This window comes from Lipophrys pholis (genome assembly GCF_963383615.2).
Source record: "Lipophrys pholis genome assembly, chromosome: 13".
In the NCBI taxonomy this organism is placed as follows: Eukaryota; Metazoa; Chordata; class Actinopteri; order Blenniiformes; family Blenniidae; genus Lipophrys; species Lipophrys pholis.
The window spans coordinates 8,341,213-8,366,628 of record NC_137632.1 but is presented as its reverse complement, the minus strand read 5'-3'; the positions used below and the strand labels follow the sequence as shown (position 1 = coordinate 8,366,628).

Below are 25,416 nucleotides of genomic sequence, written 5' to 3'. Positions count from 1 at the left end.
CTGTCTTCAAAAAAAAAACATGCATGTTTTCAATTCAGAATTTACTCGAGTATGTATCTTATGCAAAAAAAAAATAAACCTCAGTATCTAATGAAGTTGGTAAAAGGTGGTTTTCTTATGCTGTGAGCCAAAATCACGGGTCAGTGTCTCGATACGGCCCAAAGCAACAAATCTGTTGTTGTTTCTCCTCTTGCTCAGTCGGTGATTTGTGTAGCAATAACCACATGTGAAGCCGATGATTATAGGAAGTGTCACTTCACAGAAGCGCGTAAATGGCTTAATTTCACCATTGTCCTAATGGAAGCGTCGGTAATAGTCGCGCAACTGTGCGCATGTAAATACAGACGGAGCGTCTCCTGCTGAATCCACTTCAGTCTGTTTGTTGAGCTTCGTCCTCGATGATCCTTTGTCTGTCAAAAGCTCTTAGCGCTTCCATCTCGAGCCCTCTGCTCTCTGCATTCATTATTAATGGACCTCAGCAGGCTGAGGACACACACACACACCGAGGCAGGACGTGCATGTCAGTGGTAGGTGTTTTAGATGGGATATTAAAGCAAACATTCAAATATGAAGAGGAAAACAGAGCATGCAGGAACAAAGATTGAATTTTTTTTCTTTTGTTTTCATCTCATGTCGCCGTGTGAAACCGGAGCTGGTCTCATGAAACTCGCTTATCCCGCACAAATATTGTCGACTGTCTAAGTCAACAAATTGTTGAATCTATATTTAGACTAGTGCAGCTCGGAAATGAAGTGGCAAATATACTTAATCACGGCTGGCTTCTACTGCAGAGTTGACCCTGAACCCTGTGCTTTTAACCTTGGATGACCTTGACCTCATTTTGACACACAGCCGTGTGTGTGTGTGTGTGTGTGTGTGTGTGTGTGTGTGTGTGTGTGTGTGTGTGTGTGTGTGTGTGTGTGTGTGTGTGTGTGTGTGTGTGTGTGTGTGTGTGTGTGTGTGTGTGTTTTTAGGGCTGTCATGCACACACTCACACTTACATTTACATTTACAGGTCATTTTAAAATACCTTCAATTGCATGTTTTTACACTATACCTGGAGAAAACCTACGCACACAGTCGAACATGCAAACTCCACAGTGAAAAGTCACCCATGCCAGAGTTTGAATCGGGAATATTTTCAGGTCATGATCACAGGCAGTTTGAAATTCACAATGTTTTGCAGTGCAAACTTAGTTAGAAGTGTCATTTCATTCAATTAATCTGAAATTTGACATCATTGTGCTGACACATGTTGCTCTTTTCAGTCTCTTCTGTTCACTACAACACTCCACTGCAACTTATAAATTCAACTTGACTGTATAACGTCCTGATACAAGGTGTGCACCATAATTTTGTGTTTCAGTTCATTTTACAAATGTATTGTGTAGATAATCTGAGTAGCCACACAAATAAACCATAAAACAACCAAAATGTCCAAACGTAGCATTGCACATTCAATTCTGAGACTCACAGAGCTCATACTCTTAACCCTAACAAAGGAACTCTTGTGAATGATTTACCAAGATTACTGAGTTAAGATGATGAAATATATTTTTTATTTTTTTTATCACTTTGGACCAGCCTTTTGCTTTTTAGCACACAGATGCCATTGAACGGCTACAGAACCCGGAACACTTAATTACTGCAGTGAAGAATAAAACTCTGCTCCATATGTGCTGCTTTCACATTAACTCATGCAGACTATAACTTAAGTCTAGTGGGAGAGTCTTAGAATTCTGAATGAAGAAAGGAAAACGTGTGTACCTGCAGTAGTCACAGCAAACTGGCAGTTATTGGGAATAATGTGTCTAGAATAACCATGATGCAGTTGACTTGAAGTATTCTGAATTTCTACCAGAAAGTTGATAGCTGGCAGTCAGCTGTGTTTTTTTTCTCTATGAAAACGGCCAGAAACAGGTTTTAGTTGATGGTGTTTAGTCTTGTAAAGCCATCTGCTGTACTTCGAGCCATGCAGTTATCCACCGAGTGACTCTGTGTACGCCTGCTTAAAAGAACATTATTCTTCTTTTAACCATGTTACTGAGAACAGGAGCTCGGGGGCTGTGCTTCGCCAACACAAACCGGGGACAACGTCGTTCCCAAACTCTACAAATTGCACAAATTCATGCTGCAAATTAATTTATCCAGAGAAACGTACATCAGAAGGCTTTGAGTAAACAACAATCAGAAGAGGTACCATGAGAATGGTGCACTGGGGTCAAGAAAGAGAAAAGCCTTCAGAACATTTAAAAGATTTAGAAGGATTGTATAAGGGGTTTTAGTATTTTATAGTTTGGACAACATATCATGAATCCTGATTGAATGAAGAGGAATTAAAATGATAAAGCTTTACGACCACCAGTAAAACAGGTCCAAATGCTGCAGGACTTTACTTGACGGCTCCATCCTGAGCCCGGTGTTAATATTTTTTTTATTTTCCTATTGGCTCCATGCTGTTACCCCAATTGTTAAAAATCCTTTCTTAGTCTGCCGTCTACCTCAAATTGCGACTTACCATGATCTTCAGTTCATGTGATGTGATGTGATGTTAGAATTCTTAGTTAAATGTTTTACTCTATATGCCTTTTACTCTAAACCGCCTTTGCTTTGTGTTTTGATGAGTTATGGGTTATTAGTTCTCTCACCTCACAGCCAGAATATCTTTCATGTATTTTTGGAAGTTTTTAACTTCTCCTCACGTGTGGCTTTGCTCACGATTCTCCCTCCTACGGTCCAAAAAATGTACTTTTGAGGGTATCTGGTGTGAATGATTGTGAGTGACAGCCCGTCTCTGTGATGGACTGGTGACCTATTCAGGATGGCCCCTGCCTTCACCCGCAGTGAGCTGGGATTTGATCCAGTCCCCCATGAATGAACCTTAAGTCCCAAATGTGCAAAATGCGATTATGGAGGGATACCTTTTGTCCATCTTCTGCATTCATTAAATGTTAAATTTCATTCATATCCCAGAAGCTTGCCGGTATGTAGCACACAGCGTAATACCACTGAAAACCTGTGGGGGCAGTGATGTGCAGTACAGCTCACGTGCAACCACTGAAAGGCACAAAGCAGAAAGATAAGAGAAATGATGATCTCCTTAGGGAAAGACTACAAACCTGTATGTGCATACAAGCAAATCTTCAACATGACCTCACCTGGGCATCAGGAAAAACAAGCTCCAGATGACTTGTGTTAACGGTTAATCTCACTAAAATAGTTGAAAACATTTGGCAACAGATGATCCCCCCCCAGATCAAACTTTAAATATGACTCGGAACACAAACATTTGTTTTAGCCATTTTTAACCTGTTTCATCAATGTTACAAACTAACATCTAATCGAAACGATTCAGAACCAACAACTCGCACTGCCCTCTACTGGTTGTATTCACACAACGCCAACTTAAGGGGAGCATGGGGATGTTTGAAACGCACGTCCCAATTTATGTGTGTAAAGGGAGCACATTTTGGCTTTTCGGTGGATGAAACTGTGTAGAGGAGGGATGGAGGGATGCGTTTTGCCCCAATCTATTGGTGATGAACAATGAAAGAGAAAGATGGATTTAAACCCCCCAAACAATAAAACCAATTCAGCAGAAGTGATTGGTATGTTGTGGGATTCCAAGCTTCCTCAACCTGGGAACTACACGGTGAAGTGTGGTGATGAACAGCTCTCATTGGCCGAGTGTAATGAGCTGGAGGCTGTACGAAACTGAACGATGGAGCCCAGCGAGGGACATTTATTTTAGTTGCTGCTCTGAGTGAGTGTTGATGAATGGTGGCAGCCGAAGGAAGGAAGGTGCTGGTGAGCTCCTCAACCATTATATCTGTTTCCAGATTCAGAATATTTTATTGATCCCAGGGGGAAATTGCTTTTGTTCCAGGTGCTCCATGCAAGAATAGAATTAAACACAGAAAGAAAGAGAGCAATAAAAATAAAGATTGATAGGCATACGCAGGTATTTCAATACAAGCATACATTGTGTAATATACAAATGTACAAGAGACAGAAACATGCGGTGTTGTAAAGAGTGTCTGACACTCAGAGAGCTCAATGATCCAGTGTGATGGCCGACACTTGTGTTTTTAAAACACTTTGACACGTAAACCCTGGTGAAGGCAGCCATGAGCTGGCAACGTACTGGTGGAAACCCTGCTTCTCATTTATTTGACTTTTAAACCCACTAATGGGTGTGAAGTATCTTGGAATGACGCACGAGTGCTGACATGTCAAATACCACTCTGCCAAAATTTTATGAAAGCAGTGTTAGCGCTTTATTCAGTCCCGAGTCTTCCTCACTGCAGCAGTTTGTTCAGCTGAAGTCTGTCATCTTCTTTTTTTTTTTTCTTTAAATGTATGTATTTCTTTGTCAGTGGAGTCTGTGTCTCTTCCTTCAGCATCTCATTGTTGCTTCCTGATGATTTTGTTGTCGAAATTCTCCAGCAGTCGCGGCACGTTTCCATGAAGAAGACACATGGATGTGTTACTGGACTGTTGGTTTGTGTTATTCGATGTGACCTTTCTCCATATGGTGTGGGACTGAGTGGGGGAACAGGAGGTGAGCCCTACACATGCTATCAGTCTGAGCTGTTAGCCAGCCGCCACCCTCGCTCGTGCACGCGTGTGCACGCGTGTGTGCGCGCGCCCACCGCAGGCCCAACATGTCATTGTTACCTGATATTCCTGGTGTGTAGGAGAAAACAGACGAAGGAGAAGGTCATACGTGTGATGTCAGAGGCGACGCGCTCACCGCCGGTTGTGGGTTTGAGCGCCACTCGCTCCTCCCGCACCGCCTCGGGCTCGCTCTACCCTCTGTCCTCCCCACCCACCTCCCACAATCCTCGGCACCAGCCCAGCCCCCACCAGGAGACACACAGACTCTTCTATTTCTGATTCTCAGTCCCACTTAAAACGATGCCTGTTGTACGAGCTGTCTTTATAGTTTGTATTTACTGTATCAAAGAGAAATATGTTGCAGTTTTGTGTGACAGTCATGAATAATGCATGTGAGACATGCAGTAGAAGAGACAAATGCTTTTCTCCTGAGTGAAAAAAGAAAAACAGAGTATGGCTTCAGATCAAATTTTGCATTTTCTTTAAAAGAAAGACTTAACTTTAATTGCTTCTTGTGTACCGCACACAGCAAGAGAAGCATCCCCAAAGAAAAAACTATAGTTCTGAATAATAATCACATATCGGTAAATAAATAAAAACCAACTGAAATTAAGGACAAACCTGCATAAATTAAATATCAAAGCTTTCATCTTCATGAACTTTTCGTTCAGATCGTATCAGAAAAAAATACAACAGTGTGAAAAAAAAGACTTTAAGTAGTAGAGTTCCTTTCGCACCAGTTTCTAGAAAACGCTTTCAGATGTCCATATGTAAGGTATGTCGGTGAAACTGAAGAAACCACACAAGGACAAGAACTCATCAGTGTAACTGTTAGCTGTCTTTGTTTCTAAACTGATGTTTAGGGTGTCTACCAGTAGTCTGAATAAATAGGTTTGAATTTAAAGGGTTAACCCTCTTATGTCGAAACTGAATCTATATTCAGGACATCTTTTGACTTTATGGCTGTAAAATGATCACAAGTGTGCGTCTGTGAATGTTTCCTTTATCCCAAGATAACTCCAACTTTCACTAGCTGGCCATTGTTCAATATGAGTGTGTGTTTTCTGTTCGCTCGGGTTACAAATGTGTGACAATCTGAGAATCTAGTCTGTGATTGGCCATATTGAGGACGTTATGGTGGCCACTGTAATGATTAATAAATGGGTGAAAGACTCGACTTCTCCGCTTTCTGAGTTTTCTAGAAAGGTGTACGTGTAGGTTTTCAGGTTAAACTCCCACTGTTGACGGCACGGCCTTTGACCCCCAGCAGCCCACCCCTTCTGGTATGTGTAGTGAAGGTTCACCATGAATAGAATGCAGAGAAATATAATCACTATAGTATCTGATTGGTAATAAGTACACATACAAAACCCGGTCAACATGGCGGGAATATAAGCTGTTTGGTCGTGTCATAAAACCTCTTTCTTGATTCAGTTCCACCTCTAATAATCTGCTGTGTGATCATCCACCAATACTGATGTCCAGATGCATTAGCAGAACCTGCTCTGGTTTAAAGAGGAATGTAATAGGGCCATTTTGCATGCTTGGCTGGATATTGTGTTTATATTCAGGGATTAATGAAAGGAATACAAATCCTAACATAACAAAGCAGCTATTTGAACAAAAAAGAAAAAACCAGAACAGTTTAACTATCAACTTTACAAAAGGCGTTGTTACAGGCCGTCTGAACATACACGCTTATCATTTTTCACAAGTTTACTTATGAAGCAAAGTAACACCCCTCCCCTCCCCCCCCCCCCCCCCTCTCCCCTCAGGAAATATATTTGATTTATATTCATATGCAAATGTGCATCCTTAGGATACATTCTTTTAAAAGACAGAAAAAAAAGTAAAGAGAGGAAGTTCAGCTTATCACCACTCGACAGATGTTCAGACTAAATGTGTTGGTTTGTCTCATGACTGAGGCTGAGCAGAGTAAAGCTGCAGAGCTGGCCTGTCTGAATGGACACAGTCGACCAGCTGGAGCTGAAACCAGACAAGAAAAAAGACATTTGTATAGCGACTGTAATTTGCTTCAATGACAGAGGTGGAAGAAGCCAGAGGATCAGGATGAGACCCTGCAGCTGCCAACGGCCTTTGGCCAAGCGCAGTAAATTCATTTTCCGAGAGGATGCAGTGAAGGCACCACGCTGCAGGACGGAGTCCGAGCCAGGTAGCTTTAAGAAAGTGCTGAGTGGACAGAGCCAGGGACAGGCCTGCTGTTTTCAAGCAAATCAAACAACGGCAAAGACCCTGTGAAAGCTACACAAACATTTCTGGACAGGATTTAATCCAGGATGTCGTTTCAGACAGGGATCCTAAACCTCCTAAACCTTTAGCTTGTTCCGTTCTGAAGTGACATTGTGGCTGAGAGCCAATATGTTTTGTTATTAGTGAAATCAAACAAACTGTTCTTTGTCACCGACCTCTGTATGAAAGAGGAGTTTTGTGTGATTGCCACTGATCGCCATTTAATTCTCATGTGGGTTTTTTTCCATAAACGTCCTCAATCAGGGGAAGTAGCTACACATTAGCTATAAAACACACAAATATCTTAAAATGTTTATACTTATTTCGTCCCTGGTTCTCATGTGCATTCCTCTTTTGTTCTCTGTTGCAACACATCTGGAAAACAAATTGTCTGATGTGGATATCTTTAGACGTCCAGTAGCCAGATTCTTCTTGTGGTTGTAAAGTTTCCATCTCTTCAAGGAGAGAGAATTGGTTTACAGACGAGGAATGGAAAGGAAGTTAGAGGGGGAAATCCTGATACATAAGCTGTAAGTTACCCTGAAACATCGAACCATCCCATATAATAAGATACAACCTTTACTTGACATGAAGTCAAAGCTATAAGATAGATGTTCCACAGAAAGAATTAATGATTTGAACCTGGTAGTGGACAGGGCACCAAAAAATACAACCTTGAGGTTTACTGAAGGACTCCAGAGTCTGAAGAAACCATGTTCAGATGGTGGATGAGCTGAATAATAATTTGCACTAATATGAGGGGGAATTAATGCACTTGGCTTGGTCGTCCTGGTTTAGGTTTGGAAACAGTTTATGGTCAGTGATTGAACCTTTTTTTTCCCAAAGAAACAACACCTTCTCTTGGTTAGATTTTTTTTGAAAATATTTTTGTCATATTTTTAAAATTGATGTATTTGCATCACCAGTTGAGAGAAAGAAATTGTAAAATGCAGGGGCAGACTTTTTTTCAAATGAGATTGGAGTCAATTATTTTGTATATGTGAACTCCAACCAGACAGAGTTTCATGGGGACATTTAAAAAAAAGTTTAGAGCAAAACTATGTTTATTATACACAAACTTTACAATCTTCATAAGTATAATATATCTGCAGTGTGACAGCTGCAACAGGTTGAGTGAAGCTCTTCCTTTAAACCAATCCTGCTGTAAAGTGTACATTAATTAAATAAGAACGTTATTTCTTAAGATCGGGGGGAAAATGTTCTTTTAAACATCAATCTCTTATGTGAATAATAACACACCTGTTCAGAGGTTTGACAGCCTAACATCTGCTTTGCATCTGTATTAAAGACATTAGAAGTCTACTTTTTCCCTCTCCACTCTCTAATAATGGCTCTTTTTTTCACTTTACATCTGAGCTAAACAGTCGCGTGAGCTCCACCTGAATCGCCTTTAGATCACAATCTTCTTTCGCTGCTACATGTGTCTTGTGTTCTTCTTGCGTGAGAGGGCAGGCGGCCTTTCGATAATAACCACTGTTGCCGGTGGGAGAGATCAAAGGAGAACAAGATCGAAACAAACAAACCTCAAACGTGCGGTCGGTGTTTGAGCTGAGAGGAAGCGAGAATTACAGAAAACATAAAAGTTTAGACAGGTGAGGCCTGGAGGTGATAAAAGTAGGTTAGTTGACTGAAAGGGGTTTTTTTTTGGCTCAGACCTCATGAAGTAATCTGTCAGGTGCCCTTGACCAAAACACCGAAGGCCACCGGACCAACAACTGTGCCGGTGTTGTACTGCTGCCAGCAACGACTGTAACAGCAAACACACAGATGTCGGGGTTATCTCTGGATGATTAAACACATTTAGAAATGCCTGCATATTTTCTCCCCACTTACCTCTGTCTTCTCCTTTCTTCCTTTGCTTGACTTTCCCTCCTTCAGCCTCAGTCTCCTTTACTTTCTGCGTCTTACGCTGTAACTTCCATGGCTGGTTGATTTGGGTGAGCAGAGGGAAACAGGCGAGGCTTCCACAGTTCAGGGCTCCTGAGAGCTCGCCCAGGCAGCAGCAATCAATCACAGACTAAATCCCTCCTCTCTCAGGACCGCCGTGTGCCAGGTGACATGGTCAACAGCTGCAGAGAATATAAAGCCTGCAGCGGGCGTCTGAATTTAAACAGACGAGTAAACAGGGTCTCTTTAAAGTCTACAGCGAAAACCTCTGAGCATACTGTTGTGCAAATAGATTCCACGAGGCAAGACGCCTCGCACAACTGCACTTGATCATTTGTCCAAACATTTTATTGTTTCCTGGCAAATCTGTTTCGCTAAAGTCGGGCCGCGCTGAGTACTGAAGGTAAAACTTAGCTGGACGGCGAAATCACTTTGCAAAACGTCCCAATGCGAGGGTTGTGTATGCAAATGTTATTTTTTTACTTGGGGGGGGGGGGGGGTTGTGTTTTTGCAACAAATATAACAAATATATTCAGCTGTGATTTCAGTTGTCTAAATTTCCTTATTGGCAATTTCGCAATTTTTTTCAAAATGTTTCTCTGTATTTTTGATTTTAGTTCTGAGGAGTTCATTTCACAACTGTGTGACAAATTGGTGAATTGTGTCTGTGATTGGAGGGTTATCCCATATATACTGTATACTATATAGCATATGATTGCAAAGCTCAATATTTCTACTTTAGAATTGCTAAGACGTCATTAAAGATTGAGGAGTTAGGTGTATGATTAATTTTGCAACAACACATCATCAGTAAGGTAAAACTAAGCTGACGGTCTGATCCCAGCTCACGTAAAAAAAATAAAAATAAAATGAGAGAGAAACTTTTCTACAAGTTATATGTGATTGGTACTGCATATGAAAAACAACAGCAGTTGTTGGTTTGAACCACATCAGCTGTGTTGCTGAGCTGATGCAAAAACGTAGTTGGTTTTTTTTCTAATTTTGTTTCTGACTCTTTATGTGTCCTCTTCTTGCAGACATGTCTAGAGCTGGAGAGGTATCTTCAGACGGAGCCCAAGCGCCTCTCAGAGCTCTTCGACGAGGAGCTGGATTGTCTCCTAACGCCAGCCTTCATGCAGGGTGGCGACAGCGACGAGGACCTGATGGACCCCCTCCTCCCCAGCCTCCCCGACCAGCCCAGCCCGCCTCCGCTACTGGTAACCCTCCCCAAGGTCCAGGCCAAAATCCTCCAGGTGCCCAATCCCGTCAAGAGCCAGGCAGCAGCTGGAAGCGAAACCCTCACGGCCAAGGACCAGGTCCTCGGAGGAGTCAGTGCCGCTCAGCTCAGCGCCGCTGTCACGTCTCTAACACCGCCCTCATCGCCAGAGCTCGGCCGGCACCTCGTCAAACCCACACAAACACTCACTGCGACGGCAGACGGCACGTTAACGCTTAAACTGGTGGCGAAGAAGGTGGGGCTAGGGGCGGCTAAACTGGTGGCAGCGCGGGCGTTACCATCCCCACCGAGCCGAGGAGGAGCCCTCAGCGACGGCGAGCAGGGAGGCGGAGGAAGTCTGGGGGGAGATGTACCAGAGAACAAGAAGAGGGTCCACCGGTGCCAGTTTAATGGCTGCAGGAAGGTTTACACCAAGAGCTCCCATCTGAAGGCCCACCAGAGGACTCACACAGGTAAAAAACAAAGCTTGATTGCAGTCATTAAAACGATCTGCCTTGCAAAAGGCTTCTAATAAGATACTGTTGGCTTTCTGTTGGGGATCAACTGTTTTGAAAATGAATATGTGATTACCATGATGCCTTTTAGCTACAATTCAAAGATATCCACATCACTGCACAAGGCTTGTAATCCTTTATGTACCCGAGGCTCCTTTGACCAGATTTACAACAAACATGAGCGTGCAAGCAACCTGGAGGACCTTCAGATTCATTAGTACCAAATGTAGTTTGTGAATCGCTTTTGTGAAATTGGCGCCAAATTCTTCATTTCTTTCCACCGTGTAAATCTAAACATTAACTTTGACTATTGCAAAATTCTTACAGAAATGCAGTTATTATATCAGCCTGACAGGTACCACCTGAACAAAGTGCAGAGTCGAAGACTTTTGCATGAACTTTGTAAGATTATGAGGTTATTCTGGGTAATTCATCTCTCTTCCACTCTATGTTCTCTAAAACTGGAGAACAGAAAGTAAAAGTGGCTTAAAAACTGAAGTTATGTGGCATAAAGCATAACTCGGCGCATATGCATAAATCAAAATGTACTTAAGCTTCTGGATATATCTCCAAAGAAAACCCAAGTTATTAAGCAAGATTAGGATCTCTTTTCCTCTTCTTTTGGTTTTCAGCGTGTTGTTCAGAATTATTCGTCTGAGTCTTGATTCCAGCTCAGTGCCGAAAGGCCCTGCCTCAGTAATTGCCCGATGATTGATAGACGGGTAGTAAATGACTTTGCGAATCCAGCCGTGTCCAACCGGGTCTGACACGCAGCTTTAGCCACTCAGTGCCGCTGCCCTCTCACTGACCCTCAGACAGAACACACACCGGGCTAATGTGTCCGGGGGCAGGAGGCCGTGAGCCGTCTGCACTGGACGATGTGATGACGGGCTTTAGATTGACGATGGAGACACAAGAGTTTACATGAGTAAGAAGAGATTTGACTGGGGCTGACTTTGTTATTTGAAATCCCGAAAGTTTACAGTGATGACAACTTGCATCACAAAAATTGGACCAGTCCATTAACTATTCATGCTTCATATATATCTACTTAATTAGATTTATGGTCGCAGCGAGACGGAGCCAGTCCTTGTTGACATTAGGAGAAAGTCATTGTACTCATAATTCAAGCGGCGAAAACAAAGAGACAACCAATGAAACGCATACAAATTTACACTTCAGGACAAATACTGAGCACCAGTTAACCTAAACCAGCTTGTGGAGTCTACATGTTCTCCCTACGTGTAACAACATACAACGACAGGCGCTGCCACTGAGTCTCAGTGAGAAGCAGAGTTTTACAAGTCAGCACGTCTTCAAAATATTACCAGACCGCTTTGTCAGGTACACAAATCCACCACAGCAACAGAAGTATTACATTCAGGGCTGGAAAATATTTATTGAATCAAAATAATGTTTGTGCTGTGGCATTAATATAGGGTTGTCGCTGATTGCCATTTCATCACTTCCAACAGTTATGAATAAATGAATAATTGAGGTGTTTTATAAAGACTTGTCACTTTATAGTTTAAGGGCAAAAGTAAAGATGGGAAGCAAAAAAAATAAATAATGAAATGGGAAATGAAATATCAGACGTCTGTCAAATTCTGTCACCACAAACCAAGTGTTTGAAACAGGGAAGGTGAAGATTTAATAAAGTTTGACAAGGAACAGATTGTCAAATACAAAACTTTGTAGCAGCCTAAAAGAATTCAGCTCATGAGCTCCAGTGATCCGTATTTCTTAAAAGTGGTTCAAGCAAGGAAAAGAAGAAATCAATGGATTAACCTTTATTTATAAGACACATTACTTTCTGTAAAATGCTTCATATGATGAAAACGATGGCCTTATCCCACAGACGAGCTTCTGCAGCTGAAACATGCTGCAGACGCTGAGGCTGTTAGTGAAAAGTGTCAGAATATACGATGCATCCCATTTTATTCCTAAAGAGGAAACCTACACAGTGTTGGAGAGGAAGCCATAATGTTATGGTGGGTCGATGTGAATTATAGTTATTTACACTTGAGGTTTGGATTTGCAGTTGTCACCCGGAGCACCGTCACTACTTTTACAGCGACAGGACCCAATATACCACTGATGTACATTCTTACACTCCCATTAATCTGCTCTGAAGTCAGAATGCCTCCTGGATTTGAGATCTTTAGCGTGAGTGGCTCAAGCTGAATCCGTCATTTATCTGCAACACGAGGCCTGTACGGACTTGTACCACCTGCAGCGAGCATTATTCAACTCGCTTTAACCACACCATCATTTACTGTATCTGTAGCGGTCCGTGGCCTCCAGTTGTCATCATCCGGTGTGAGCAGTTTCACCAGGCTCACAGTGCATCGCCTGCAGACATCCTCCGCATTAATACTGGCAACCTTGGCATCATTAATCCAGCGTGTTACAGGCTTATATGATCCCAGCAACCATTGCTTGGCTTTAAGTATAGCATTACATTTCAGGGCTGCACCTGGCATAGCTGGGGGAAGCCACCGCCGTAGCTTTATTATGGCTAATCCAGAATGGTGCAGCTCTTTTCCTGGTGTCCCGCCAGTAGCTGCAATATCTTTAATCTTCTGATGATTCCACAGTCGAGTCATGCTAACTAACGGCGGGCTTTTAAAACAAGAATCATTCACCGAGAAAAAAAAATGAGAAGAAGAAGAAGACACCCTGAAGACACTGCAGCTCCTTCTGCGTGTGTGCGTGTGTGTGTGTGTGTGTGTGTGTGTGTGTGTGTGTGTGTGTGTGTGTGTGTGTGTGTGTGTGTGTGTGTGTGTGTGTGTGTGTGTGTGTGTGTGTGTGTGTGTGTGTGTGTGTGTGTGTGTGGTATAAATGAGGGGGTGGTGTATTCCCTCCCGATGTGTTCATTACAAGCGCAGTGCTGTGGTTTAATTAGCTTAATCCTCTTTTTGGGTTATTATGACCATAAATCATTGAACATACATGTAGGGAGGGATTAACGTAGCAGAGACTACAGGGAGGAGCAGCTGCAGAAAGCCTGCGCAGTGTCAATACACTTACTGTCACATCGTGCACACCAGAGGCCATTAGAAACATCGTTCTATGAAGGTCTGTCTGGGGCTGTACTGTACATGTGCAGCAATTCCACATTATGTCCATAATCATATTTCACATATTCATATTCCAAACCATTTTTATGCGCTGCAGATGTGCTGTGAAATCACTTTTATTTTCTGGTGTGAATATTTTCAATCAGGGACAAGTTCTAACAGTAATAGATCTACAAATTAATTCTGTAAATCTCCAAAGCACTCACTCAGAGCCGTTTGGAGTTGGCGCCAGGGTTTTTCTTGGATCTGTATCCATCTTTAAAAGCAGTAGATTTATGATAATTGGAAGTATCAGTGGGGGAGATGAGACTGCGTACAGGGCGACGGTGAGTAACTTTGTGAGTTAGTGTGAGCAGAACTACCTGCAGCCCAACGTGACAAAGACCAAGGAGCCAGTGGTGGACCTGAGGGTGTCTGTGTCCTCCGTCTCCATCCAGGAGGCGTCTGTAGACATTGTGGAGGACTATACATATCAGCGGGTGTATATAGACAGTAAACTGGACTGGGTGAAGAACATTAGAGCCCTGTACAGGAAGCACCGAAGCCGTCTCTATTTTTGGGGCGACTTTGGTCCTTCAACATCTTTCGCTCTATGCTGAAGGTCTTCTTTGAGTCTGAAAGTCTAGTGACGTGGTGGAGGTGGAGATAGACTCTACAGGTGGTCTCGGAAAGGAGGATCCAATCCAAACTGAGGTCCATCCTGAACAAAGTAATGTCTCTCACCCTCCATGATGTCCTGGTCAGCAGCAGAAGCTCCTTCAGTAACAGACTCATTCCACCGAAGTGCACAACAGAGCATCACAGGAGATCCTGTGTCAATAAGACTCCACCTTGTAAATAGTGTTTGTTGTGTTTTTCTGTTAATTCAAGTCTTCTATGCTTACACCAGTCATCGCTTAGCCCTGTACATAGTAATATTTATTATTAGAATTTAACTCTATTCTGTCATATTAATATTTTAGATGACGATAATGATATAGTTATTCTATTCTGTTCTATTCTGTTCTATTCTATAGTTGATGGGATAATGGTGAAGAGATTAGATTTTTATTTCCTTTTAGGAATTTAGGTCCACTTTCTTCTTACGGCATAAGAAGGGACATACATCAAGCAGTATAGATCAGGGGGTTTAGGAATAAATAGACCCTTTAACAAAGTTAATTATTCCAGAATGACAACTCCCATTGTTTTAATTGTAACAAGTGCACATATTTAAATGCACTATGAAGTTACCACCAGCATAAGAATATGTGCCTCACTGCTGGAAATATACAAGAAAACATATATTAATAATTCTTCTTATGTGTTTGCCTAATTGTAAAGCCCGTGTTGATTGTATTCATGGTTTAATCATTACCTTTAAACCACTTGACTACATGCTCCTTTTACTCCCCCCCCCCCCCCCCCCAACATAACATATAAAACGAAGCACCGTCCAGTTAGAATGAATTAAATTTGAGGAAATTTTACTCGGTCAACCAGGAAGCTTCTGTGATGTAAAGGTTTAAGACATGCACACCAATGGATGCACAGATGTGCTCAGGTACATTCAGCTGATAAGTGGGTGTATAAACATCAGGTAGGAAAATGTCAAGTGTGTCATTCTGAAGTCAGCATAGACACTTTAACTATACTTCATGCTGCTTTGTGCTGAGGGTAAAATAGGAATAAAAAAGACTGAAAACTTGAGGGAAGCTGCTTCCACGGCTCTTTCAAAAGCAAATGAATACATCTTCCAGCACCTCCTGAGTTGTCAGGTGTACATGTGTCACAGCTGAATGGCAGGTTGACAGCCACAGGAAAGAGAGGGAAAATCATTTGAGGAAAACCAAAATAACAGAATCGACTTCCAACCAAAGAGCCAGTGTGCTACACGGTGATGAATAGATTGCAATTACAGTGCACATCTGAACCTAATGGCTTTAATGTACTTTCCTCTGTCAATTTCATTCACCAATTCAATCCTGTACATATAGGAGCTCACAGCCTTTGTGCTTTGCCCAAGGATACTCCGGCATGTGGACATGGGAAATATTGGGAGTTGAACTGTTGAACTGTGGGGATCCACTCAATGACACGAACTGCATCCACAAAGCAAGATTAATCATTCAGTAGTCTTAATGTTTTTACCCCTACAGAGTCCTCATTAGTATAAAAAAGAACAAAAAACGCAGCAGACATTTTTCTAATATGGATAATAGGAATACAACACCGAAGCTTTGTTATAAGGACGTCTCATTAACATAAAACTAGACTAATAGCTTAAAAGGAAGGAAAATGTCCTTCCAGAAATTGTGCGTTTCGTGTGGCTGCTGACTCAAATCTGTACACAGCTCAGCCTAAACAAATGGACCCATCAAGATGGTACAAGCTTTAGAAACATGGTCGTCTTACTGCAAATCGTAATTGATGTGAGCAAAGCTTCTGTTTTAGCAACTCCCTATATTTTATGATCATTCTTAGCTGCTAAAGAAAACCCATCATAATGATGAACAAACCTTGTGTTGCAGCACGCAGCATTGCTGCAGCAAAGCCGCTGCCCAGCATGTATTGTCTTTACATGTTTTGGTTCCCTGTTAAAAAATGTTCAACTTTGATTTGCACCACAGAACTGCACCAAAAGCGACAGTATCTTGTTTTCCACCTTTCAGAACACTTTTCTTCATTTTCTTCAATCTGCTGATGAAACATTTGACAAGTCATTCACTTATATTGTGATATTGCTGATAATTAGAAATTGTTTGGCCACAGGTTCAATGGTTTCTTTTTCTATTTCCGTCCACCTTTGTAACTTCAGGCTCATAATTCATCATGAGGCGACGTCTATTTTGCATTATTTTGCAAAACATCTTCCTCCAAGGGAATGTAAATGATGTTGCACAATCTGCATACGGAAACTTCCTCGTGTTTTCTTTTAGGACTGAAATATTTCTGTTGAAATGATTTAATAAATATTTAAATAGAGAGGTCGTATCAACTCCTTCACATACTGATGACCAAAAGTATTTTTGGACGAAAATGATTTGCTTTTGCACAGGGAAGGGCTTGATGATGCTGGTAAAACAGTTCACATCCTCACTTACAGCTTATGTTGAGTGTGCTTTATTCATCCGTGTTGTTAATAGGGCGGTGTTGATCATTTCTACAAACTCAACAACAAATTTGATTGTCTTCACATGTGGTTTGTAGGAGAGCTTGATCTTTGTGGAGAGTAATTTGGTGAAATGTAGCTCGCTGCTTGAAACACCGGGCCATTACAGTTTCTGTCTGACTTTGGAAGACCTCAACCCACAGCCCCCCCCTCCTCCCCCCCCCCCCCCCCCCCCCCCCCCCCCCCATCCCCCCACCCTCTGTGGCTGCCTAAACAAGCCTCATGTGGATTCTGCTGCAACCCCTCAACCTACCCCCAGACCTCCACCTCTGCACACCTCCACACCCACTGATTCCACCCCCCTCCCCAACTTCTACCTCCACCTCCACCTCTTCCATTTGCTCATTCAGTTTGGGTTGCCAAGCAACTGCATCACACTCCTCCATAATTGGTTGGTGGCTGGTGGATTGTCCATGCCTGTTAATCTCTCTCTCTCTCTCTCTCTCTCTCTCTCTCTCTCTCTCTCTCTCTCTCTCTCTCTCTCTTTCTCTCTCTCTCTCTCTCTCTCTCTCTCTCTCAGACACACACACACCATCACTCACTCCCCCTCTCCCCCTTCTCTTCTCTCCTCTCTTTCTCTCAGTTGCTAGGTGACTTTATCATGCATCCTTGCCTTGCTTTGCTATAATTGGCTGGCGTCATGGTTGCTGTGGCGTCAGGCCCGAGCTGGCCTTGCTTCATTCCTCCAAGTGTGCGTGTGTGTGTGTGTGTGTGTGTGTGTGTGTGTGTGTGTGTGTGTGTGTGTGTGTGTGTGTGTGTGTGTGTGTGTGTGTGTGTGTGTGTGTGTGTGTGTGTGTGTGTGTGTGTGTGTGTGTGTGTGTGTGTGTGTGTGTGTGTGTGTGTGTGTGTGCGTGCAAGAGAGAGAGAGAGAGAGAGAGGGGTCCTACCGAAGGAAGAAGGGATGCTCTGGCCAATTACAGAAGATGGGTGTGAAACGGCCGCCTGTCTGGCACCTGCGGCCCCCACTCATACCCCATATCACACACACACACACACACACACACACACACACACACACACACACACACACACACACACACACACACACACACACACACACACACACACACACACACACACACACACACACAGGTGGAGTATGTAGCATTTCTCCAACAAGCCTTGAGGATAAGCTGCCAAGTGGTTGACTATTGTATGGTGGAAATGTTGGTCCTGTATTCAGTCCTGAGTGAGTGGCACTCCGTGTGAGGAGGAGGATTCACACTTGCAGATGCTCCTGCTGAACATGGATGATTTTCTTTGTTGAAGTAATGGGCTGCAGAATCAGATTATATTTTATGTTTTAGTTTTGGCCAGAGCAGAGGATTGATGATGACTCCTATAATAGCGGCCTTCCTGTTTTCTCTTCAAGGGTAAATGTCCTGCATGAAGCCGTTTTTGAATGAAATAGAAATAAATGGGAAAACTGTCTTTTGACAACTGAAGTAAAAAACAAATAATGCTGGCATTATAACAAAACCATACATTTTGATTATTTGGCCTTACATCAACCCGAAGAGGTCAACTCTATAAGTCATGTGGTCAACCTTGACCAATACAGTTTTCAATTATCATTATTTTACAATACTGGAGTAGAAGTAGTTTTTAATGTTACTCCCAGGATCCACTTTTTTTTTTTCCACAAAAATGTTATAATGTGTCTGGTAATGTTTTGTCAGTAATAGTAATGTAAAATAAAAAAAAAAAAATGTAATGTTTATTTGACCTATGTTTGGCTTTACTGGCATTTTCTTTCCCTGAAACAACAAATGTTTTGCTCCACATGGTGCAGTGTGAGTCCTAGTTTCAGTCTGGTTTATGGTCTTTCTGTGGGATTAGATTTTCCGGTTTGCTCTCAATACTTCACTTTACTCCCAAAGTTTAAAAAAAAATAAATAAATAAAAAAACATAGGCGTGAGTTCAGTATACCATGGTATTCGGTGAACATGGGATATTTTATATTGTTCCTGAGGATTAAAATGACAATGATATTATATGCAATACATAGACATTACGACTATAATGATAGTCTTTATGCTTTGAGATGTGTCCTTCCAAATGACAGTGCTCTTTCTCTGGTCTGTGATTTACACCAGCTTTGACTTTCATTTTATTTTATTTTTGTTACATCACATTTGCATCTGCAGTTCCAACCATAACGTGAATACTTGATTTTTGCTCCTCTAGCTTCTGTTCTGTGGCCACCAGGAATGAAATCACAAGGGCTTTGAATCGATTAACAATTTTAATACAGTTAAACACACAATTTTTAGGAATTAATGTAAGTTTTCTTTCATATTTGAATGCATGAAGCAGCAGTGCATCGATACACAACGTTTTGCATTCCAGTGATTTGAGCTGTGTACCCTGCACCCATTGATATTGCAATAATGAGAAACATTCAACATATATATTGTGCAGAAATAGTTTGAATTAGTGATTCTAACTTGTGATTTGATCTTCGGATCAAAAATAGTTCAATAGCGCTTCCACTTCTGCTAAAATCTAATACTTCATCTCTGGCCATTTTAAATTTTAAATGTGTATATATTATTGAGTGTTTTCACTTCATTCCAGGATTTCAGATAGAGTTCATGTACAGTTCTGTGGAGTTACTGTATTTGAGTTTTGTGTTTGATTTACTAGTTTCAGTGTTGGCTACTGGATTTCCCTTCCAGTCCGAGTAAAGCATGAAACTCACATTTTTTGCATATTCTAAATTAATCTGATTTAAAAAAAAAAAAAAAAAGCCAAAGGAAAAGGGCAGCGAAACTTTAGTTACGTGTAGGAGAAAACAGCTCTTCTCATCTTTTCAACAGTATATTGATTAAAAATGTCAATAAAAAAAAGGGTAACAGATGAAAATGACATCATTCGTGCTGAACAGGAACAAATCAAACTGTGACAAGGTGGCAGAGATACCAACTGCCTGAGATTTGACTAGAGAATTTGAATATGCAAATGCTGGCGCGTTCAGCTCGTGAGATGGAATTAATTTAGTCCGAGTGCAACTGCAGTCATGTTGTCTGTGGATAAAAGACGACGTCGATCAAAGAGACAGAGGAGCTGTTTGGAAATAAAGGAGAAAGGGGGGATCGTTCACAGTTGGATGTTCCTGTAGCTCATCATCCTTTACTTGTCGTTGCATCACCTTGCTGTCAGAGGCACTCTGCTCCTCAGATACTAGTCCTTGTAAAGGTGGACTTTTTCTTTTTTTTCTGGCTGAATTTTTTTTCTGATATAATTATTCGAGGTGGTGAATGGAGATGATTTGAATTTAAAAACAAAATATCTCATTTCATGCTCCTGGTGCTATATTGTGAATAAGTTATACTCTGCTGTTTGGTTCAGAACTTACGCAGCATATAAAATATAGAAGGTACAAGAAAGGAGGCTGTAGCCGCATACAGCACTCCAGAGGCTATAACAACATCACATCCAGCACTTTAAAACAACAGCAGTAACTCCTCTGATGCGCTGCGTTCAACGCTTCCCTTCTGTAAAAGCACTTCAGACGTTGCTTTTCCTGCATTGTTCCACTGACGTCTCGCCCAGCTTTTTCCAGTCGCGGAGGATTTTTAATTTCCCAAATTCACAAAAAGCAAGTGGCATACTCTCCCACCACCTCCAATTCGATTCATCTCAGTCGAGCAATTAATGTTTTTTCTCAATGTTATTCAGGCTCTTCATCATTTTTCTGGCTCTGGTTCAAGGGGGAAATGATTAAGTTGAGGTTGCTTGCCAACAAAGTTCCGATTGGCTTGATTGTTTCTTGTAATCAGAGAGATGGCGTCAGTGAATACAAACCCGGACCCGTTTGGATTGCTGACAAAACTTAAGTTACACTGCAGAAGTGTGAAATCCTTTCTGCACATGTTGGCTGTTTAGAGAAATCCATCTTCTGTACTGCTGGACTATGAGTGAAGGCTGGCTGCACCCTGGACTGTTTTTGAACGGTGGAAACAAACGTGCACACTCAAATCAGACTGACAGTGGAGATGTTGTCACTGTGAGACGGAAGTGTTAACAACTACAACCTTACCACCACTGTTTTAACACACAAGGTTGATTTTTTATTTTTTTTTCCCAGTAAGAAATTTCAAAGTGCCGATAATGACTGTCAGACTTGTAAAACCATCCTTCTGCACTCTAACCGATTAGTTCCCTGCCATATTCTGTGCTGCTTCAGATTTCACATTAGTTCCACTTAGCTCTGAATTGGTGCATGTTTGTGTTTGTCTACTTAAGAAGATTGGTGTGCACTGTGATGGTAGTGGAGGGGCTGCGGGGACATCTGGCTAACTGACTGTAAGCTGCTGTATTGCTCCCCATTAAGAGTCATTAGGACCCCAATTATGGTCACCACCCCCCCAGTTCACACATACTCACGCTGGGGGTCTACAATTACATTCGGCCAAATTTTCGTTACCGGCGGTGGAGCGTGCAGAAGTGAAAGGTCTGTGTTTGGGGATGTTTTCTTACCACCGATATTTGAATTTGAATTTTCATTGTGTTTAAGCTGTTTCTATTAATTTAGTTGAGGCTGTTGTGTTTGAGGATGAGGGGGGTCCTGACACAGAGGGCTCTGAAACAATAAAAACAACCTCATGTGGCCAATGGGAGTGTTTGTTTTACTAAACAGAGGCGTGGAGCCAAGCCCCACTGACCATGTGTTAAGGCTGCTTCCCCCCTGGACAGGTCAGCAGTCCATCACCGAGCAAACACAAAGCAGACAGTCAATTAACCTCAAACACATGTTTTGGGAGTGTTGGAGGACACAACAGTTCCTCTGAGAAAAACACTGGCACACCCAGTGAGACTGTGCAACGTCTAACAGGTCTGAACTTGGGATATTCCTGTGTGAGGTAAAACTATAAACTCATAATAGTTTACGCCTTTCTTTATCAAAACTGAACAGTACTTGAAACTTTTTAGTTTCTATTTAAAGAATGTTAAAATAAATAGAAAATAACTTACTTTTCAGTGGTATTCTAATATTTTGAAAGGACTTTGTATTTGTGTGTGTTACTGATGAGTCGGGAGGCTTTTTGAACTTTGTACTGAACATCAACTCCAAGCTATGGTCACATTTTCTCATCTGATCATCTGATCAATGCTCACATCGCATGACTGACCAGATTGTATTGAGTCAGGGTAAAAGAAAACTGATTGATCCCTTCTATAAACCTTTAACTGAGCTGATGCCCACAGTGTGTATGATTTCTATAGGACCACCACAGTTCTGGTTATCAACGCGTTCCCTCTATCAACTTCCACCACCCTCTACATTGATGCCACCACATGTTCTTCCAGTCTGTTGCGTCGCTCATCCAGGGAGGAAGCATCTCAAAGCAAATTCATTTGTGCTTTCTTATATTTGCCTGTTTTGTATAGAATATATCAGTAAAGTTCATGTACTCTACAATGCTTTGTCCTCTGTTCTCAGTATGTTCACATATTTTGCATCTTTACATAGAAAAGAAACCAATGTTTATCACTTTTTGGTCCAAATGAACAACTGGTTCACTTGTTTTTCTTCATTTCAACCCAACACCTCGTTCTGTCTTTAAGGTTATTAAGAAAAATGAGCAGAATACAACGAGCCACAACAACCTCATGCACCATTAGGATCACAGCAGAGGAAAAACATCTCAAGGTTTTCTGTGGGCGACGGTGGAATAGACTGAATTTAGTGAAAAATGAAAAACTTACTCGGGCGGAAGTACTGAACCGAGGCGCAGAAATACATTTGTGTGTGAAAATCAGCATTACTGGATTGTGACATGCAATCTAAAACGGCTTGTTAGCATTAGCATTCACAAAACACAGTAAATATCATGGTTGGTGACTGTTGATATCAGTGACATGTGGATGTTATTCACTTGGTCATAAATGAAGAAGACATTTGATTGGATTTAGGCGAGTAATTACTTTTATTATTCTTATTTTGTATATATATATATATATATATATATATATATATATATATATATATATATATATATATATATATATATATATATATATATATATTAGTTGTATTTTTACTGCTCAACTCACAAACACAGATAGTACAACCTCCTCACATACACCAGAGACATATCGTTTGGTCCCATCTGAAGACATTCTGCTCTTACACACACACACGCACACACACACACACACACACACACACACACACACACACACACACACACACACACACACACACACACACACACACACACATGCACAGACTCCAAAATACACACGTTCAGAGACACACACACACAGCTGGAAGGCTTTCTATCATGGAGCGATAACTACAGGCGGAGAACAATAGAGCATCTCTTCTCCCATCTGGTGAACCAGGGGATGAAACTTCATTTACATTTCAGATCCCTCCACCTCGGGGTGTGTGTGTGTGTGTGTGTGTGTGTGTGTGTGTGTGTGTGTGTGTGTGTGTGTGTGTGTGTGTGTGTGTGTATGTGCCCGTGTATGTGTGTGCCTGTACGCGTGTATGATGGGGAGAAAGTGGGGGAGGGGTGGATTGGTAATGGAGGGAACAAAACGAGTCTCATTTCAGGGTGAATTTGGGATTATGAATTAACACGCCACAGCTCTGAAAGACTTCATTTACAGCTAATTGAGTGTGTTGGCTCATTGAAATGCCTGTTGTGTTAAAACTGGTCTGCGGGGCCAGCCCCTGGGCTGTGTGTGTGTGTGTGTGTGTGTGTGTGTGTGTGTGTGTGTGTGTGTGTGTGTGTGTGTGTGTGTGTGTGTGTGTGTGTGTGTGTGTGTGTGGGTGTGGGTGTGGGTGTGGGTGTGGGTGTGGGTGTGGGTGTGGGTGTGGGTGTGGGCGTGGAGGTGGTAACCTGTATATTAGTGAACAGCTGTAGTTCAGATGTGTGAAATTAGATGTAGAAATTCTAATAAAATGTGACACCTTCTCCTCTCTTTCTATATTGCCTCCTCTTCCAGGTGAGAAACCCTATAAGTGCTCATGGGAGGGCTGCGAATGGCGTTTTGCCCGCAGCGACGAGTTGACACGACACTACCGCAAACACACCGGAGCGAAGCCATTCAAGTGCAACCACTGCGACAGGTAAACATGCAGCCGCCGTCGTGCGCACACACACACACACACACACACACACACACACTACACTTTACGTTTGCACGGCGTTCATGCCCTTCCATCTGGGATGGCCCAATGTTCGACCTACAATCCAGGAAGGTACCATCCCATAGATGGGCAGTTTATCATTAATGGGTGATTTAAATTTTGAGGCTTCTGTTTGAGATTCCTGGTACTGTAATCAATCAGCCAATAGGAGATGAAGAGCCGTCACATCTTCTGTTTGCAGTAAATATCCCACACCTAACCGCTCTCATCAAAACTGTGCTGAACTCTTTCCAGATACTGTCGGTTTGGATAGGTCTAACCACCACACCCCTGTGCAGAAAACTACCAGCCTCTAAAACAAAGAATACATTTCTACTGCACAAAAATCCCCTCATCTGTGCTCTCTGTTCACGTGTAGTATCAGGATGTGCTGCTCGCCAGCGAGTTGGTTCAAAAAGTAGAGTGCACTATTAGATTGTCAACTTTCTGTCTTTGGGCTCCACTGTCTTCAAAATGCTGCAATGAGAAAGAAACTGCTCATTAAACCTAAATATTATGTTGCTTTTGCACATGTAAAAAACAAAACATGAGCATAGCATCATGAGAACTCGGCTAAAACGATCATCTCCCTCACTTACTGTAGGCTCAGTTAGGCTCATTACATCAGAGCGTTTCCTCATTGAAATCACTGAAAATGAAGAATCTAGTGATTAACAATGAAAAGCTTTTCTAAAAAAAAAAAAAACTTTTAATGCTCGTTCATTCAATCAACAGACCTGTGGAAACAGCTGGCTATACTGTCAGAGTACAACAGCTCCTCCATGTTGGAAAATTGCCTCCGAACGTTGTTTGCTGGTGCCTCCCGAATGGCAGGGAGTCTGTCGGCCTCTCTGAAAAATGATAAATAAAACAATATATTTCACTCAGCCTTGCTTTACATGCATCTCATGTGGCACGCAGACTGTGTAATAATCTTCAGAAAATGCCGTCTCTTCTCCTACACACAAGGAAATCAAATCCTTTCAGTAAACATTTTAGACACAAGACACTACAAATGAGTCGGCTTGAAGTTTCGAAGGGACGTGAGCATTTTTTCAAGAAGCGCTCCTGCTTCGGCAGCTGTGCAGGTGAGTTCTTATCTGGGAGAGTGATAAAGATTCAAGACAGTAGCTGGTGGTGTAGTCAATTTAATGATAAGGAATGTTATTACCTTTAAATTAATGTGGTTCCTTGAGGATTTACATTACAGAGAAGTCAGTTGTTTCTGCTCAGAAGTGGCTCGCAACATTATTGACGTCGGGGTGATGTTATCGAGTCGGCGGTGGAAGATTTCACGCATTGATCCCGCTCCGGCGTGTTTGCTGCAACAGCTCACGTCTGATGCAGCCGATGGAAAAACAAAAGAGGACCCCATGATGGATTGTGTGTGTGTGCATCCCGAAGTGAAGCCAAAATGAGTGGTAGGCGAAAGCCAGGGATGTGTGTGTGAGCCTGATGGGAGTCACACTGTCACTTTGGGGTCCTCAAGATAGTGAGAGTGTGTGTGTGTGTGTGTGTGTGTGTGTGTGTGTGT

At 42.1% G+C, this 25,416-nt stretch overlaps 1 protein-coding gene across 1 annotated transcript in view; it reads left to right on the top strand.

The window, feature by feature from the left end:
* The window catches only part of klf7b (Kruppel like factor 7b), a 74,004-nt gene that overhangs the window by 40,414 nt on the left and 8,174 nt on the right, over positions 1 to 25,416 (top strand). Inside the window, exons 2-3 of the mRNA XM_080478657.1 lie at positions 9,813 to 10,464; positions 23,699 to 23,822. Of these exons, the coding sequence (XP_080334783.1) occupies positions 9,813 to 10,464; positions 23,699 to 23,822 (776 nt within the window). The remainder of the gene's footprint in view (positions 1 to 9,812; positions 10,465 to 23,698; positions 23,823 to 25,416) is intronic.